General features: G+C 37.1%; 1 protein-coding gene across 9 annotated transcripts in view; it reads left to right on the top strand.

The window, feature by feature from the left end:
• Positions 1–17,749, top strand: part of LOC120781719 (voltage-dependent L-type calcium channel subunit beta-2) — a 616,781-nt gene that overhangs the window by 250,789 nt on the left and 348,243 nt on the right. For 8 of the 9 annotated variants that reach the window (XM_040113958.1, XM_040113952.1, XM_040113954.1 and 5 more), the window contains 2 exons: positions 31–252; positions 318–417. In XM_040113958.1, the coding sequence (XP_039969892.1) occupies positions 31–252; positions 318–417 (322 nt within the window). The remainder of the gene's footprint in view (positions 1–30; positions 253–317; positions 418–17,749) is intronic. The other variant, XM_040113956.1, reaches the window with a different exon arrangement.

Consider the following 17,749-nt stretch of genomic DNA (forward strand, 5'->3'; position numbering starts at 1 on the left):
TAATTTAATTTTAAATAATTAAAACAATAGGGTAAACCTGTAGCTTTTGCAGTACGGACGAATGTTGCTTATGATGCTACAGTTGATGATGATTCGCCAGTTCAAGGAAGTGCCGTGTCATTTGAAATAAGAGAATTTCTTCACATTAAAGAAAAGTATGACAACAATTGGTGGATTGGAAGGTTGGTTAAAGAGGGTTGTGATGTCGGGTTTATTCCAAGTCCAGTTAAGTTGGAACATATTCGTATACAGGTAAGTTCACGTATTTTAACTATCACTCTATTTAGATGGCCATTACAATTTCTTTTTATCGAAAGAACCAGACGAGGCCATCCAGATTGTATGGTACTAAAGTCTCTTCAGCAAATAACGTAGGAGCTGGGGAAGCAATGCGTGGTAGTACTCCACCAACACCTGGTAAGTTGGAAACCTAAGATTAATTTAACAAGACCTTAACATTTGTCAAATGTAAAATAAACAAATTGGAAAGGCCTTTTAGTGTAACCGAATATTTTAGATTCTCTCAACTTGCAAGGCTCAAGCAAAGACCGTGAAACATACACTTGTGTCCAAGCAAAGCTTACCATTCAAAATTTTCAAGTGTTGCGCATATCTGACAACACATTATAGCGGTATAAACATTTTTTATTTAGAAATAAGTTAATGACATATTAGTTATCAAAAATTTAAAACAAAATACGAAATATAAGAGAACGACATGAGATAAATAAATTTAATTTTTTATTTTTTTAATTCAATTTCATTTACATTATAATTGAAACTAATGTTTTATAAATTTTTTTTTAAATTGAAACACGAAGTTTAGTCGCGTTATTACTTTGAAGACAATGCAAGGTCTGTCGCAAAAGAAACAGGACTGTTAAAAAAACAACAAAAATTTAATATTTTTCAAAAGTTATATTTTTTTATTCAAAGTAGTTTCCTTGTGCTTCGATACAGCGTTTAGCCCGGTCAATTAGCATTTCAAATGAGTGTTTAAGGTCATTTTTCGGAATGCTCTTGAGAATATCGGTCGTCGCCTTTTGGATAGCTGAAATGTCCTGAAACCAGTGTCCTTTCATGGGCAAATCAAGTTTTCCAAATAGGTAAAAATCACAGGGTGCCAGATCAGGTGAGTAGGGTGAGTGATTAATGGTTAATATGGAGTTTTTTGTCAAAAAATCAGTGACAAGCGTCGACCGATGACACGGCGCATTATCGTGCAACAGGCGCCAGGACCCTGCCTCACGGTATTGTGGTCGAGCACGACGAATGCGTGACAAAAGACGCTTCATAACACCAAGGTAAAACACAGCATTAATCGTTTGGCCAGGTGGGACAAACTCTCGGTGTACAATACCCTCGGAATCGTAAAAACAAATCAGCATTGTATTTATTTTTGACTTCTGAAGACGACCGACTTCTGATTGTCACAGAGGTCCTCACAACCTTCTTGGAACCGCTTAAACCACTCATGCACATTACTACGGGATAGGCACTGATCACCATAAACTTTTTTCATCATTTGAAATGTTTCAGTAAACGTTTTCCCAAGTTTAAATCAAAATTTAATATTGGCTCTTTGCATTTTACGACCGATGATCAAAAGCTGCTGTCACTTTTTGATCGATAAGATCGATTGTAGTTAGCCAATTGTCTTAAAATTTTTACGAAATGTCAACAAGAGATCAAACTTTTTATTTCATATACCCACCAATAGGTGGCGCCACCAGAAACAGTTACAGTACTTGTCCAATAAATTACGAACGAAAACAAAAATTTAATATTTTTAATATTATTTAAAAATATTGAATATGATTCAATACAAAAATATGATAATTTAAATTTAATGTATATAGCATATAAAAAATAATTATTTTTTAAAATATGCCAAATATTTATGTTTTTATTAATGATTAAAGTTAGAACTCCGGATAATTTTTTTGTTCGTTCGTATTTTATTGGACGGGTACTGTATATTTAAAAAGTTCTTTTTCTTTTGCGACAGACCTTGTAAAATCGCCCGCTTTTTAAAAGCGGAGAAAAGATAATTTGTGTTTTACTCATTAAACGTAATAAATTAAAAACTATAATTATAATTTGATAATATAATTTGGTTTACTTATGTTTACTAAAAACATAAAAAAAAAAAATTGACGAAAATTCCGAACAAATGAAAAAGTCCGAAAATTTTTTAGAAAGTATAGTGGTAAGCTTTGCGTAATAAAAAAGTGAAGTTGTTCATAATAATTTTGTAAAAGTGCCAATAAGTAACATCCTGTATCTAGCGAAGCAGAACAACAAAGACTTTGAAATTTTTATAAATTCATATTTGCATCACGACTTTGAAATTTTGGCTATTTGTTCTATTTAAACTTCAATTCTCGAGGATGAATTCCATATGAAAAACAAATGTGCTTGGCCAGGCGCGCACAAGAAAGGGCACAATGTAAAGTTGTAAACGTTCGCACTTTGTTTTGTAGCTTGCACGTCCCTTATGAATGAAATTCTTGTCATTGTAAAATAAAAATATGTCCCAAGCTCATATGTTATTAGTCGTGCATCTGCTTTTTTTTTAAATAGCATATTAAAGGACATATATACATAGATATTTTCTTTTTTTGTTTCAAAAAGGGGAATCTTCATAAGATATGGATACTTAGCAGCAATCAGGATGTACGATTCGTACTGCTCGCTAAAGGTACGCCTCATTTGAGACCACGCCTAATCGGTATTATTATTATTTTCCAATTTTGGACTTGGGAAACAGTACACCTCCGTACCAAACCCTTAACTCCGTCAACTGCAACTTTGTGGAAAGGCCCTGCGGGACCGCCGGTAGGCATTACATCATTATAATGCTGGCAGCTTCATAAGGCACAGTGCGGAATGCGCTAATACTTCTGCCGAATACCGATTTTGCTATTTTTGCGTTGTAATCCATCGTACAGGCCTCCACTTCTAGCTAACTTTCTAGTGAAACACAGATTACCACTCCAGCATTCAGCCCGTAGTGTCAATTATGCATAGTGAGCGATAAGAACTCAGTTCCCCTGCTGGTTTGTTTACTATCCGTAATAGAACTAGGCGTTGCATTTTCAATATCTTGGGAAAAGTTTCCTTATCGTAGACATTGTGTCTGGTATCGTCCAGATCTCGTACCTCCACTATGGTTTCTTGCTTGCGTGTTTTAATTTACCTGATCAACCAATATTTCTCCTATCTCTTCTCTGTGTCCTTCAGTGCTTTAGTTCAAACCAAAATCTCTCCTTAACTGGCTTTTTTCATTCTTGAGACATTGCAGTAGTATTTACATTCTTCTTGTTATTTTTCTTTTTGTCTTACGCTGGGCCGTTATCCGTTATTCTTCGCTTGCCGATTTCGCTCATGCACTTTTAGGATTACCATATTTTCTAAGTTAAGGTTTGTTTCGTCGAAAAAAGACCTTTTTTCATGAATTTTTTTGGAAAAAATTATTGCTGTAGGTTTATTTTACTTATTATTATATGAAAGTACAACAAGGATACTTAAAAAAAGTTTTATCGAAAAATAGCGAGGAATAACGGATTTATCGTCGATCTCTGCAGGCACCTCGAAAAGAAGTGTTTGTGCGGTGACCAGCCTACAGCATCACTGGATCATCTGAAACCAAAAAATCAAAATGCTTTCTATAGTTTATTAGTTTATCTTTCAATTGACGTCGGGTTTTTATTAATTTTTCAATTTTTGGTACCATTTTCAAGCCAAAATGACGATTTTAGATGAAAAAATCGACCTATTTGTTATTGTAAAATTGTTAGTAATTAAAATTCGACTAATTTCCATTTTTTAGGTCGTTAGACGAAAAAAATATATGCCATGAAAAAGTTTGCTTCTTTATTTAGGAAACCGCTTTAACGATATTTTTTTAAATATGTGCTTTTAATTTTTAATTGAAAATCACTAAAAGAAACATATTAAAGTAAAGTAAAAAATCATTTAAAAGTGACCACTTTTACTTTTTCTTTTATGTTCATAGGTACTATCTCTTAATAAACCCCAAATATAGTCTCCCATCATGTTTTCATTGTATTGGTCTCGATAACGTTGTTCGAAGCTCCTAATGTCTTGGTGAAAACGTTCTCCTTGCTCTTCTGAATATGCTCCCATGTTGCTTTTGAACTTATCTAAATTGGTTGTTACCGACACCAGATAAAAACTCCTTATCGGAATTACTTTTATGAGAACTAAGAGATGAGCTACTTTTTTGCGATAATTTTGTCGGTGGCTCAGGTACAGGTCGTGTCAAATCGTGTGAAACTGGAGCAGAAGAAGATTCAAGGTCAGGATATTCGATAGGTTTTGCATTTTTACTTCTACGCCTTTTACTCGGATTCACAATGCAAAACTAGCAGTCGTTAACGTGATCTTTTGGTTCTCGCTTGATTCTTGGTATTGCAAATTTCATAAACCTTTTCTCACCTCGATACCAACCTAACATATTGAAATAGAAATTAATATGTCTATTATATTTAATTCACTGTTTAATAAAAATTTCTTTACCTTCTTCACAGAGAACGTGAGATGCATTTAGTTCATATTTTACATGTCAAACTTTAATAAATTGCCCACTTACTATAAGTATAACAAAATGCATCAGCATCATATTTACTTGTAAAAAACATCTGAAAAAAATAATGAGTATTATTACTATAACTTTTACAAAAGCAAACTTTATACGAAAGAAAGGCATTTTCTTTTCGTTTTTGTTCATAATTAATCAGAAAATCATAAAATAAACTTTAGGACAAAGAACGACATTTTTTTTGTAGAGTCGTGTAATCAAGTCTGCTCTAGAACTTGTTTTCTTAATTTATTTAATGGACATACGTGAACCCTTTTGTTCTATTATCTCTTATTGTAGCAGTAGCTCTATAACCCAACTTTTTTAGATCGCATAGCAGGTGGCAGTTAGTAAAAAAATTATCAAAATATATAATATGTTCCGTTGGTACTACAGGTAATTTTGGTAGTACGGACTTGACTCCTCGTTCACTAAGCGGATCTTTAGTCATCTCTACAGGCTTACCACCGTATACGTACACGTAACTATAACAATATCCATCTGCACTTGTTGCTGCCCAATTCCTATAATCAAATCTACCAGTTTTTCCCATTATAAACTGTTTTGCTGGATGTCGACCAAAGTAGTATTTAATCATAGACTCGTCCACTGAAAGTGTTTCGTGAAGAACTCCCCATTGACTAGAATTTCTCTGAATGAGATTACATCGACGTCTTACTTTAAACATTTTTTCAGTCGAACAGACTAGCCTGTTATCAAACAAAAATTTTTTTTTTTTTTTTGATTTCTACAGACCATTTTCAACGTATTAAATTTACAACCATTGATACACTAAGATCGTCATCTAAACTCCAGTAAGTCCGCTCTGTAGGAAGTTGGAAATAACCAAAAACCTCCGATCGCTTATTATATTAACAATCATTTAGTGATATTTCTTGCTGTTATTAGGTGAGATCTGTCTCCAAACTTCTTCTTCTTCTTTACTGGCGTAGACACCGTTTACGGGATTATGGACGAGTTAACAACAGGTCCTTCTCCAATTGGTCTTTGCAACGAAGTGGAAGTCTTTCTCTTCCTCTGCTTCCGGCGGGTACTGCGTCGAATACTTTCAGAGCTGAAGTGTTTTCGTCCATTCGGACGACATGACTTACCCAGCGTAGCCGGTGTCTTTTAATTCGCTGAACTATGTCAATGTCGTCGTATATATAGTTTGGTTTTTGTTCGTCGAGAGAGGACTTTACTTCTCAATTGCTTACTCAGTCCGAAGTAGCACCTGTTGGCAAGAGTTATTCTGCGTTGGAATTCCAGGCTGACATTGTTGATGGTGTTGATACTGGTTCCAAGATAGACGAAATTATCTACAACTTCGAAGTTATGACTGCCAAAGAGCCAAGTCGCGAGTGCGACGACTTTTTGTTTGATGACAGGAGATATTTCGTTTTGCCCTCATTCACTGCCAGACCCATTTGCTTTGCTTCCTTATCGGAGAAAGCTGAACTAACAGCGCGGTTGTTGAGGCCACTCTTATACACTCTTATAAAAGATTGTACCTGCTCGATTAAGTTCTGCTGCTCGAATTATTTTCTCCAGCAGCTCGGAGAGTTCCTTCCTGATCCTCACGGAACTTTTGGTGTTGCTCAACGTCAGTTTACATAGCCGTATTAGTTTCGACGAAAAGGTGGTGTGTGTCAAATATTTTTTTACGGGTCTTTTCCATGATTTGGCGCATGGTGAATATCTGGTCGGTTGTTGATTTTCAAGGTCTAAAGCCATACTGATAAGGTCCAATCAGCTTGTTTACGGTGGGCTTTAATCTTTTACACAATACGTTCGATAGAACCGTATACGCGATGTTTAGGAGACTTATCCCAGGGTAGTTGATGCAGATTATGGGGTCTCCTTTTTGTGGATTTGGCAGAGCACACTTAAATTCCAATCGTTGGCATGCTTTCGTCCGACCATATTTTACAAAGAAGCTCATACATTCTGGTTCGCCAAAATTAACTTGCGCTAACCAAAGCATGGAAGTGTTTCTTCATCGACGTGAACTACCTCAATTCTTCCATTCACATCATTCGGCATGGCAAAGCATACCAAATCTTTTTCATTTACCTCCTCTTCATCACTTACAATGGCAGAGCCAGGAGGAATGACTATTATGTCTTATTCAGAATCGTCGTCTTCTTTCCCCATTATCCAATCAACGGCCTCGGTCATTCTGACTCTTAAAAACCTATATATCATAATTATGCTTATAGAAACCACTTATAAAATTCTGGTAAAATTTAATAGTTCTGCCCGTTGCCCTCAATTGGGGACTTCACTATAAAACTATACCTTTTGAATATAATTTTGTTATTTTTCAACAAAACGCCTCTTCTAAAGGCTTGTGCACTCTTAACTTAATATTTTAGACAAATCTTTTAGTTTAGTTTCACAATATATTCGAAAACGTGCATATAAATACAACACAAGAATTAACTCGATAAAAAGTCCAACTTTGGCAAGAATGCAAAAAGTTCGGGGACAACCGAACTTATCCCCTATTTGCTAGGTATGAAATATTTTTAAAAATAACTAACACTATAAGTGTGTGGAGGTTGTAAAGGGTGGTCCATGAAGTGGTACTCTTATCAACAGCCTTTTTGACATCACGCGTGGGTCGTGAAAAACAGTCGTGTAATTTTGTCTACGACAAAAGATTTACGCCAGAACAACTTTCAAATATCGTTCAACTTTATTACGAAAATTCACCTCCTGTAATGAATGGCTTGCGCGCGCTTCGCGCAACTTGTGATCAACATAATCGGCTTACTGAGCTGACTATTCGCAACACCATCACCCATCTTGAGACCCATCACTCATTATTGGTTAATATTCGACCGATTAGATCCCGTCCAACACGCAGTGAAGAAAATATAGCAACCGCAGCTAAGAGTGTACATTAAGAAGTCGATTCGGTGCCGTTTGCAGCAACTCGGACTGACGTATAAAACGACTTGGCTCATTTTACTTCGATATCTAAATCGGAATTACTATCCCCCTAAGAAACTTTAGTGGTTTATAACCCGCTTGACTATATGTGTTTTGTCTTTGTCAGAACAAAAAGTCTTTCTTTAATTACTGTAGTATCCGCTCGGAAGACACTGTGCTCTGGTAGTCGGAAATGATTGTGGTATCTAAATTTGCTGTAAAGAAATCAGAACTCCCACTCGATTATCCAGTTTATACCCATCTGTATAGATAGTCATGCCTCGCTTCTACCCTTCTTCTCTGGAGGGGAAGGCAATATTGGTTACCAAATTTAAGATACATTCTAAAGGAGTACGAAAATCAATAGTATTGGATAGAAACGCTAACTTGCTAAGAATCTTAGAATTCGCCTTATTACAGCTGACTAATAGGTAGGATTCCCTAAATTTAAGGCCTGACGTTATGTTATTGGTCACCAGACCAACATTCCGTATGTTATAAGTGGTCTTATAGCGGTTGTGAAAAAATAATAAGTTAAGGAAAGCATTAGTCCTTCTTTGGGCCCCACCAGCCTTTTACAGGCATAAATTGCTATGGCTGCTGTCTTTACACTAATGTCTAAGATTGTTTTCCATGATGGCTTTATGTCTAAAATTAGTCCAAAGTAACTTTCTCTCTTATTGATAGCTTGGTACAATTTATGGCGGCCTAATATGTGGAAGTCTTTATTTTTTAGTTAAAGTTTTGTGTCTTGATAGCATTTAAGTTTCACCAGCTCTATACAGCTCATCTATTAATATTGTGTTTAATATTGTTTGCATAGCCGAAACCGCCACATCATCAGCTTAGGCCTGAGGTGTATCGCATCAATAAAACTTTCAATTTAGCATCTGTTCAATCAATTTCATAAGAGATTCGGAGATGTTCAGGATTTTAAACGCTTTCAGTATTGCTTTGCGCTGAATGTCATCGAAAACTCTTCCTATGTTGCATACGGATAACTTGCAATTTGTACTACATTTTGCAACAAAACTTTAGTTTTTTTCGTGGTAAATTTGTTTCTTATGTATATTTCTGTTGATCTTTCCAGCGTTTTTAGAAGGAATGAGGAACGATTTTATTAGCTTGACTGCTCTTCATAACGAAGGAGTATTGTTTACTGTCCCTCTGAGAGTAACCAATCAAACTTTTATGTAGTTCAACGATTGCTGTAATTGAGCCGGGATTATAACGCCAGGTCAAGGCGTTTTTATATTACACGAACCTGCTTATTGCCTATCATTCATTACTTTCTGATACTACATATAGATGAATGGCATCTAAATATTTCTTTTTCTACTCCCGTACCTTGCATGTATGCAACAAAACGGTTCGCTGAGCTGTCTAGGAAGTGAGTATCCATTAGTAAGCTTAAGGACTATTCAATGGATACCTTCCAACTATGATCTGCCTTCTGAAGATACCCAATGTTATAGGTGTACACCGACTATGCTATTATTTTCCTTGACGAGACGCTTCTTCTGTAGTCTCGACATAATTACAGCAAATTTTCTAAATATTTCCTTTTGCCTTTCGACATAAAAATATTATCTAAAATTCCTGACTGGTTTGCGGTAATACATTTTGTTGCAGTGCTGTTGTTGCAAAAAATGAATAGCAGTGTATTTTTTGATTCCTCACTGTTTGAAACCAACTTGTTATCAGCTGCGATGGTAATTCGTCGTCGTCGAACGGAATGTAACTCGATTCCAGCTGGTACATGTTTGTGCCTGTTTATCAACTTACTTCTGTGATGTAGTGGTTGGTATAGTATCAGACAAATTCAACATTTTTTTAACGCATTATTCTTGCTATATTTTTACCTTCGCAGTTTGCCATTTATAATCGTTGGCTCAGTCCACAAACACGCTCATTTGAAGAAGACGTATGGTATTAGTAATCGATTTATCTGCATTTTCTTGAGTGTTCCTTATTAAGACTTTCTCCGTATATAATTTTGAGTCTAACTACAAATTCTGACCCCGAAGAACACTCACCTTCCTAGATCGTTCGAGGACTCTATGGGATTTTCTCAACTTCAACAATCTTATTATCTTAGGAGAAAAGATAACTACCGCTACTTAAATAAGGCTATCTAATTACGGAGAGCGACAGTTATCCATAAGCCCGAAACTAGAGTAATTGAATAGGCTCGGCACAATATGTAGTCTTTTGTGATGCTATAAAAGTAGAACTCCTGTTATTCAAACTTATAAGTCAGCAAAGCGCCTTATGATCAATTAATTTTTTCTCATGCGTTTAGTTTTTATTCGCACCAGTTCGGTGGGACAACTAGTTTTCAATCCTTAATCTCGCAATTGGATCAAAAAGGACGTGCCGAATGATTACACCACTCATTCTTCCATAATTTTTTCAATCTTGGCCTTTTTAACCCCCGACAACTATGGAGAGGTTAGCCTTACGAGGTCAAAAAGCTAACTGGATCGCTAGTGATCCATTTTATGCCAAAGGGATCTTCCGATAGCATATGAACCGATGATGATGATAGCACAGTACTGGCCAAGTTAACGCGAAGACTCACTCCGGAAGAGTACATTTACCGCTACCTTCCTGGCAGCAACCTTGACTTGAAAATCACTGCAATAGTCAGGAAGTCTAAAACTGAAATTGATAGAGAGACAATATACCCCTAGACTACCAGAGTTTGGTTATGCAACGCCATGATCCAAAAGATTCGATATAAAGTGAGAGCGTATGAGGATTTCCGAATTTTCAGACACGTGTTCATATAGAAACCCTCATTGTCGCAGTCTGATAGCAGTTTTCACGGCCATACACCTTCCGGTCATATCTAAAGCTACTGTATGAAAAATAGCATTAAATGCAATGATGTGAGAGGACTTTAGTCATGCCGATGGGCGCTGCTTGTTGAATGCTCTCGAGCTAATTACAAGTGTGGTACTTTTAGGGTCCTTTTAGGTTTCCTTGAGAAACTACACCTTTTGTCAATAGATCCTCTGCAGTGGTACAAAGCAATCAACGACTTATTTGCTCTCTCTTCGATACTAGAATTCCATGAAGACCCGCATGCTTCCGGTTGAGAAACATAATGGACACTTTTACAAGCAGTTTTTACTGGAATGTTTTAGAGACTCATTCACTTAACACCTCTTTCTTTGGTCTGACCCTGTCGAATCAGCTCTTTTTCTGAACCTATTGCTAAGTGGTTTTATTGAGAATTGATTTTTGCTTCCCCTAAAAATCGTTTAGGTACTCGCTACAACAGCAAGAATAACCGGTTGGCTCATATCCTGCAACTACTATATTCTCCAGGATTTGTGCGATTCATCTATGTTTGCAATCGTGAAATAGTCATTCGCTGGTAAGAAATTTGAGAATGTTATTGCAACTTCGACGGAATCGCCCTAGTACGGAGTCATAGACCACATTTTTAAATGACAATTGAAAAGAGTACATACACAGATATTAACATAAATAACAGAAATAAGATTGTTAATATCGATTTAAAATATGTTTAAAGAAAGAAATTAAACTATAATTAATTACTTAACATTGATTTTCTTGACTGCCAATGCATCTAATATTTCAATAAAAACTACTCTAACATATAAAGGGAAAACAATTATATTATATAAAGTTTGTATATACTTGTATATATAAAGTTTGTAATCCATAATAAGATGAAGGTACTTGAAGCCTTTTAACTCCTGACCTTCAATCACCTTCTGAGCCTAGCGGACCTTTCAATATCTTTTTGTAGGAAGGATGCTAGGCTGACTGGACTATAAAATCTTGGCACGGAACAGTTTCTCTTTCCTGGTTTTGGAAGAAGATAACCGTGAGTTGTGCCTCTCATTCGTGTAAGCTAACCGGCAGTTATATAGTACGTTGAGATAATGCATCTGCATTAGAGGGAAAAATATGCCGCCCGAGCCGATTGCTTTAAAGAGGTTGAATCTTTTCTAGGATGAACACGAAACCTCCATCTTAACTTGGCAGTTGTACAGGTTGGGAACGTCTCACTTTAGACCTTGCTAAATATGTATCTAGTAATATTTTTAAGTTCTCCATGTTAAGGGCCCTGCGACCTCGGATCGGATAAGCATTCCAGAACTTGTTGCTATTAAACCTTAGGCGCGTTGAAGACCCTGTGAGAATTACGTTGCAGGTTTTGTAGTTCCCCAATCCTCCATGGCTTGTTTGTAGTGAACACAGAACTTAACGGACTGAACGTGTTCTTCGGTCCCATACATTTGGTAGCCCCACGTTATTATCTTTGAGGCTGAAATACCTTTGAAGAGTCTCAAAACTTTTCTTAAGCCTTACTAACCTGATTTTAGGCCTGATTTGCTTCTGTTTCATATGGTTATAACTGAGACATCCCTCCGACGAGTATTGATATAGATGGGGGCTTAGAATTATTGTAACCGAACAGAACCAGTTTCTTAGTATTACAGTCTGAGCCATTCCAGGCTGTATGAAAGGAATTACTGTTTGTCCAAATAATAAGTTGGTTTCCGTACCGTATTTGAAGGCCATGTTTAGTGCCCCCAGAAGTAGTAATTTGTTGGGCATTTTTACCAAGCGAAAACTCACTTTCGAACCGAATCATGTCAATTTTGAATACCTGTTCGAAGACGACATTATACTATCGTTGAACGCCGTTTTAAATATGTAAGATCTCCGCTGACATTGACTTCCGAATCTGCTGCGGTGATGAATGCACTTGTCGGTTCGGGTGTTCATTAATCGTTTACCTGAGTCGGGAGGTGCCCAGCATGAGGGTTGGACTCAGCAGCAAGTATCTGGTTTTTCGCGCTTCGGGTCTAGCGGACCCTACTGTAATTTATTTACCGAACATTTTTGCTCCATTGATAACGCGGCACGTTACTGGCTATGACGTAGTCTAGGAAGTTTGTTTTGTTCATTACCCAATTTTTGGGAGATCTTTAACTTTTCAGATTGATTCGCCTGTGGTCATTGTATGTAAATGTTCCACGAACCACTAAAACAGAATAAACCAGACATGCTTAGAATAAGTTTTTATAGCTTCTACTAATTTATTGTAAAAAGGTAAAAATGATGAAAACTACGCCTGGTGGTTTTGAAAAAGTGTAAGTGTGCAATAACGCATTAAATAAGCCAGTGAGTAGAAGCATTAGAAATAATACAGAAAATCATATTGCTAGTTTTGGATTTTGAAAACGTTGAATATTTATGATTAATATAGGTACTTCAACAATTAATAAAGAAGAAGCACTACATATTTTACTATTCGTTTTTTTATCATTTGTTTATTAAACTTAGAAGAGTACATTTTGATTTTTTCAAATTTCTAGGGAAGGGGGTATTCTAGCTTAATGTTAAAATTTTAAATTTTTTTCATTTAGAAATGTCGAAAAATTAGAATTGTACGCCTGAAAAACGCGCCCTGATAAAAAAAATGCTTTCTGTGGGCAAAACTAATGTCGGAGTTCAAAATATTCTTAGTTGCTCACCCACAATTACATGTATAGCTATCAGGTACCAATCAAGTAATAAAAAACGTGGGAGCAAGCCAGAAATGGCAGTAAGAGATACCCAAGGCAGAATCCATTTGCGGCTGCTACAAAGGTAAAAAACGCCTTTAGTCTACCTTTTTCTTCTTCTTAATTGGCGTAGACACCGCTTACGTGATTATAGCCGAGTTAACAACAGCGCGCCAGTCGTTTCTTCTTTTCGCTACGTGGCGCCAATTGGATATTCCAAGCGTAACCAGGTCCTTCTCCACCTGGTCCTTCCAACGGAGTGGAGGTCTTCCTCTTCCTCTGCTTCCCCCGGTGGGTACAGCGTCGAATACTTTCAGAGCTGGAGTGTTTTCGTCCATCCGGACAACATGACTTAGCCAGCGTAGCCGCTGTCTTTTAATTCGCTGAACTATGTCAATGTCGTCGTATATCTCGTACAGCTCATCGTTCCATCGAATGCGATATTCGCCGTGACCAACGCGCAAAGGACCATAAATCTTTCGCAGAACTTTTCTCTCGAAAACTCGCAACGTCGACTCATCAGTTGTTGACATCGTCCAAGCCTCTGCACCATATAGCAGGACGGGAATTATGAGTGACTTAAAGAGTTTGGTTTTTGTTTGTCGAGCGAGGACTTTGATCTCAATTGCCTACTCAGTCCGAAGCAGCACCTGTTGGCAAGAGTTATCCTGCGTTGGATTTCTAGGCTGACATTGTTGGTGGTGTTTACGCTGGTTCCAAGATAGACGAAATTATCTACGACTTCAAAGTTATGACTGTCAACAGTGACGTGAGTGCCAAGTCGCGAGTGTGACGACTGTTTGTTTGATGACAGGAGATATTTCGTCTTGCCCTCGTTCACTGCCAGACCCATTTCTTTTGCTTCCTTGTTCAGTCTGGAGAAAGCAGAACTAACGGCGCGGGTGTTGAGGCCGATGATATCAATATCATCGGTATACGCCAGCAGCTGTACACTCTTATAAAAGATGGTACCTTCTCTATTTAGTTCTGCAGCTCGAACTTAAGAATCGCACGATATGGAATCACCTTGTCTCAAACCTCGGAGAGGTCCTTCCCGATTCTGACGGAGCTTTTCGTGTTTACACAGCCGTATTAGTTTTGCGGGGATACCAAATTCAGACATCGCGGCATAAAGGCAGCTCCTTTTCGTGTTGTCGAAAGCAGCTTTGAAATCGACGACGAGGTGGTGTGTATCGATTCTCCTTTCACGGGTCATTTCCAAGATTTGGCGCATGGTGAATATCTGGTCGGTTGTTGATTTTCCAGGTCTAAAGCCACACTGATAAGGTCCAATCAGTTTGTTGACGGAGGGCTTTAATCTTTCACACAATACGCTCGATAGAACCTTATATGCGATGTTGAGGAGGCTAATCCCACGGTAGTTGGCGCAGTTGTGGGGTCTCCTTTTTTATGGATTTGGCATAGCACACTTAAATTCCAATCGTTGGGCATGCTTTCGTCCGACCATATTTTACAAAGAAGCTGATGCATGCTCCTTATCAGTTCGTCGTCGCCGTGTTTGAATTGTTCGGCCGGCAATCCGTCGGCCACTGCCGCTTTGTTGTTCTTCAGGCAATTGTGCTATTCGAACTTCTTCATGGTCGGGTAATGGAACGTCTGCTCCATCGTCATCGATTGGGGAATCGGGTTCGCCTTCTCCTGGTGTTGTGCATTCACTGCCATTCAGCAGGCTGGAGAAGTGTTCCCTCCATAATCTAAGTATGCTCTGGGCATCGGTGACTTGATCACCTTTGGGGGTTCTACAAGGGTATGCTCCGGTCTTGAAACCTTCTGTAAGACGCCGCTTTAGGCATGCTTTTCTTGGCAAGGTGTAGGACCCATTTATTTGATCAAGGAATGCATGACTGATGATCCATATGTCGAAATGCTCCAGAAAACCATGCTGTCGTATACCAGTGAAGAAATTCCGCTTGTTTGGTATGTGAATTGTATAAAATAATTAGATTATACTTCCTATACTTTGTATTCGTCACTGCATCTACACTTGGATTTTTGCTAATGCATAAGTAACAAGTAAGCAAAGGCTAAGTTTGGGTGCAACTGAAACCTTAAGGTGTAAAACCTCAACCAGAGGATTGGAATCCAAGCAATATTTATATATACATATCCTATATATAACTCATACACTGACCAACATATTTGGCATTAGCTTTGTTGAAGAAACGAAAATCATTATATGTAGTATATGGGAGTTGGGATAGTATCGACCAGATTTTATAAGTGCAAATTTGTATACCTTTATATTAATTTCTTCTTGATTTGTGTACTGGAAAGTGAAAGAATCAAATGGGATTTAAAATTGTGGTATATGGAAAGTAGGCGTGGTTGTAGTCCGATTTCCTCCCCATTTTTCCACTAAAATTTAATGTCTCTGGCGTAATAGTTATTAATTTATTGCGCTTTTAGTAGTTTTGAGCAGTAGCGTTATATGGGGAAGATAACCCTTCCGATCTCATCCATTTTCACACTGTCGGTAGGAGTTCTTATAATATTTGAGGTAGGCTTATTTGCTGTTCCTTGCTATTACGATTCTCTGCCAAATTAGAGTATTATATCTTATTAAGTGCTTAGTTATGACATTTTATAGATGTGAGCATGGCAGTAGTCCACATGCGCATGCCAATTTCAAGTTACAGTTTGCATTGACGGACCGACAGACAGACAGTCAACTCGTTAACGTCATCCTGATCATATATATATAACCCTATATTAGAGGTGTTCTACGTTATATGGAGATGTTTGAAATAGTGTTTTAAGTTAACAGAATGGGCTAATTTCTTTCCTTCTTATGTAAAAATGTTTAAAAAAAATTTGGGGACAATCGGATGATGGGAAGACAGCGCGGAAATGTTTTAAAATTAAAAATTGCCTTCCTATAGGAAAAAAACAAGTTTTATGTATTCACGTATCAATTTCTTTTAGTGTATTTATTAAATGAATATGTATGCTTTAATATGTCTCAACTAGCACGATATAAAGAATAGTTTTAAGAATATTTTGTTCTTATTTCGAGTGAAAAAACGGTAAATAGTATTTTTTTTATCGCACCATCGTCGTAACTGTCGATTGCTTTATTTTTGCAACATGAACCAGCAATATTTGCAAAAATAAAAAACGAACGACTGCAGACTTTGGTAACGGTATTTTTGGGCAGCGAAATAAAACAGTAAATGGACTGCGTTCTTTTTTCAATAATTGTCACTCTCATTTGTTTGGCATTTGAAATCAGATGTGTTAATTTGTGCGAAATTGTGATTATTTAATAAAAAAAAGAAATGAGTGAATTACCAACAACTGCGAGTACATTACATATACAAACACGACAACGTTCTGAACAAGTTGTGAATATTGAACTAATTGGAAGAATTTCTCATCAGATAACAGGTGCTAAACTACCATCGAACAAACAAATACTGCAATTACTATTTTATAACATTAGATTTGTGTATCGGCAATTGAGAGAAAGTGCAAAATTAACAATAAATGCTGTATTAATATTTTGGCAACAAGCTCGAATTCCGACAAAAGATGTAGCTAGGTGTGTCGATAAATTAGAATCTCTGTACAAATTATGGCAGAAGATTCAAAAAACCGTACCAAATAAGAGATCTGATGCTCAGAAAAAAATTGTTGAAGACTTTTCTGCAGAATTGGATAATTTGTTTGACATTGCTCATAGAGATGCCTTACAAAACATGCGTATTTGCGAAGACAAGGAATTTTTGATTCTACAAAGGCAAAAAGGTCGCCCTGGTAGCATGGCCGGTGTTGACATGGTATTGTATCGGCGACAAAACAGAGCAGATCACTGCATTGAGAAAGAAATGTCTAGAAAAAGGAAACATCAACAAATGTCGGAAGTGAATCGTAAGTTTATCAAATGAAATTAATTTTATTTATAGTGGTAATGGTCAATTTTAAAATGATATTGTGTAGTCGAACTCGAAGACGATTTTGGTATGGACTATGAAGAAGATATTGGTGACAGTGAGCCTGAAGTAGCGGAAACCAATGTGAAAAAAAATACAAAACAAACTGCTTCAACTTGTATTAACAGGGGAAGAAAACATTTTCACACCGCGATTGCTTTCAGCACTTGATAGCGCCAAAGTAAGGGATGGAAAGGCGATGCACATTCTGATGGCGACTGCAGAAGCATTGGGCCATTGCACTAGCGACTTGGTAGTCAATCGTTCTACTCTCCATAGACTGAGGGAAGAGCATCGCAGAAAAGAAACACAGAGGATTCAAGAGAGTTTTATTGACAAAGTATACTATGATTGAAAATATACGTATAGGTTATTTAAATACTAATAATATTCTATTCTAGCTAAGTGATACACAAGCAATGGTCGTCCACTGGGATGGTAAAGTATTGCCAGATCTAATTGGAAAAATAAAAGTTGAGCGAATTGCAGTGCTTGTTAGTTATAATGGCGAATCCAAATTTCCAGGCGCTCCAAAACTTATATCTGCCACTGGTGAAAATATAGCTACAGCCGTTTTTGATACACTTAGTAAATGGAATATTTTAGATCGCGTAGAAGGCATGTCTTTTGACACCACGTCCCCTAATACTGGTCCAACGAATGGAGCATGCGCTCAATTGCAACGCATGTTAGGAAGAAATTTGTTGACGTTA

This window comes from Bactrocera tryoni, unplaced genomic scaffold, assembly GCF_016617805.1.
Source record: "Bactrocera tryoni isolate S06 unplaced genomic scaffold, CSIRO_BtryS06_freeze2 scaffold_7, whole genome shotgun sequence".
Lineage (NCBI taxonomy): Eukaryota > Metazoa > Arthropoda > Insecta > Diptera > Tephritidae > Bactrocera > Bactrocera tryoni.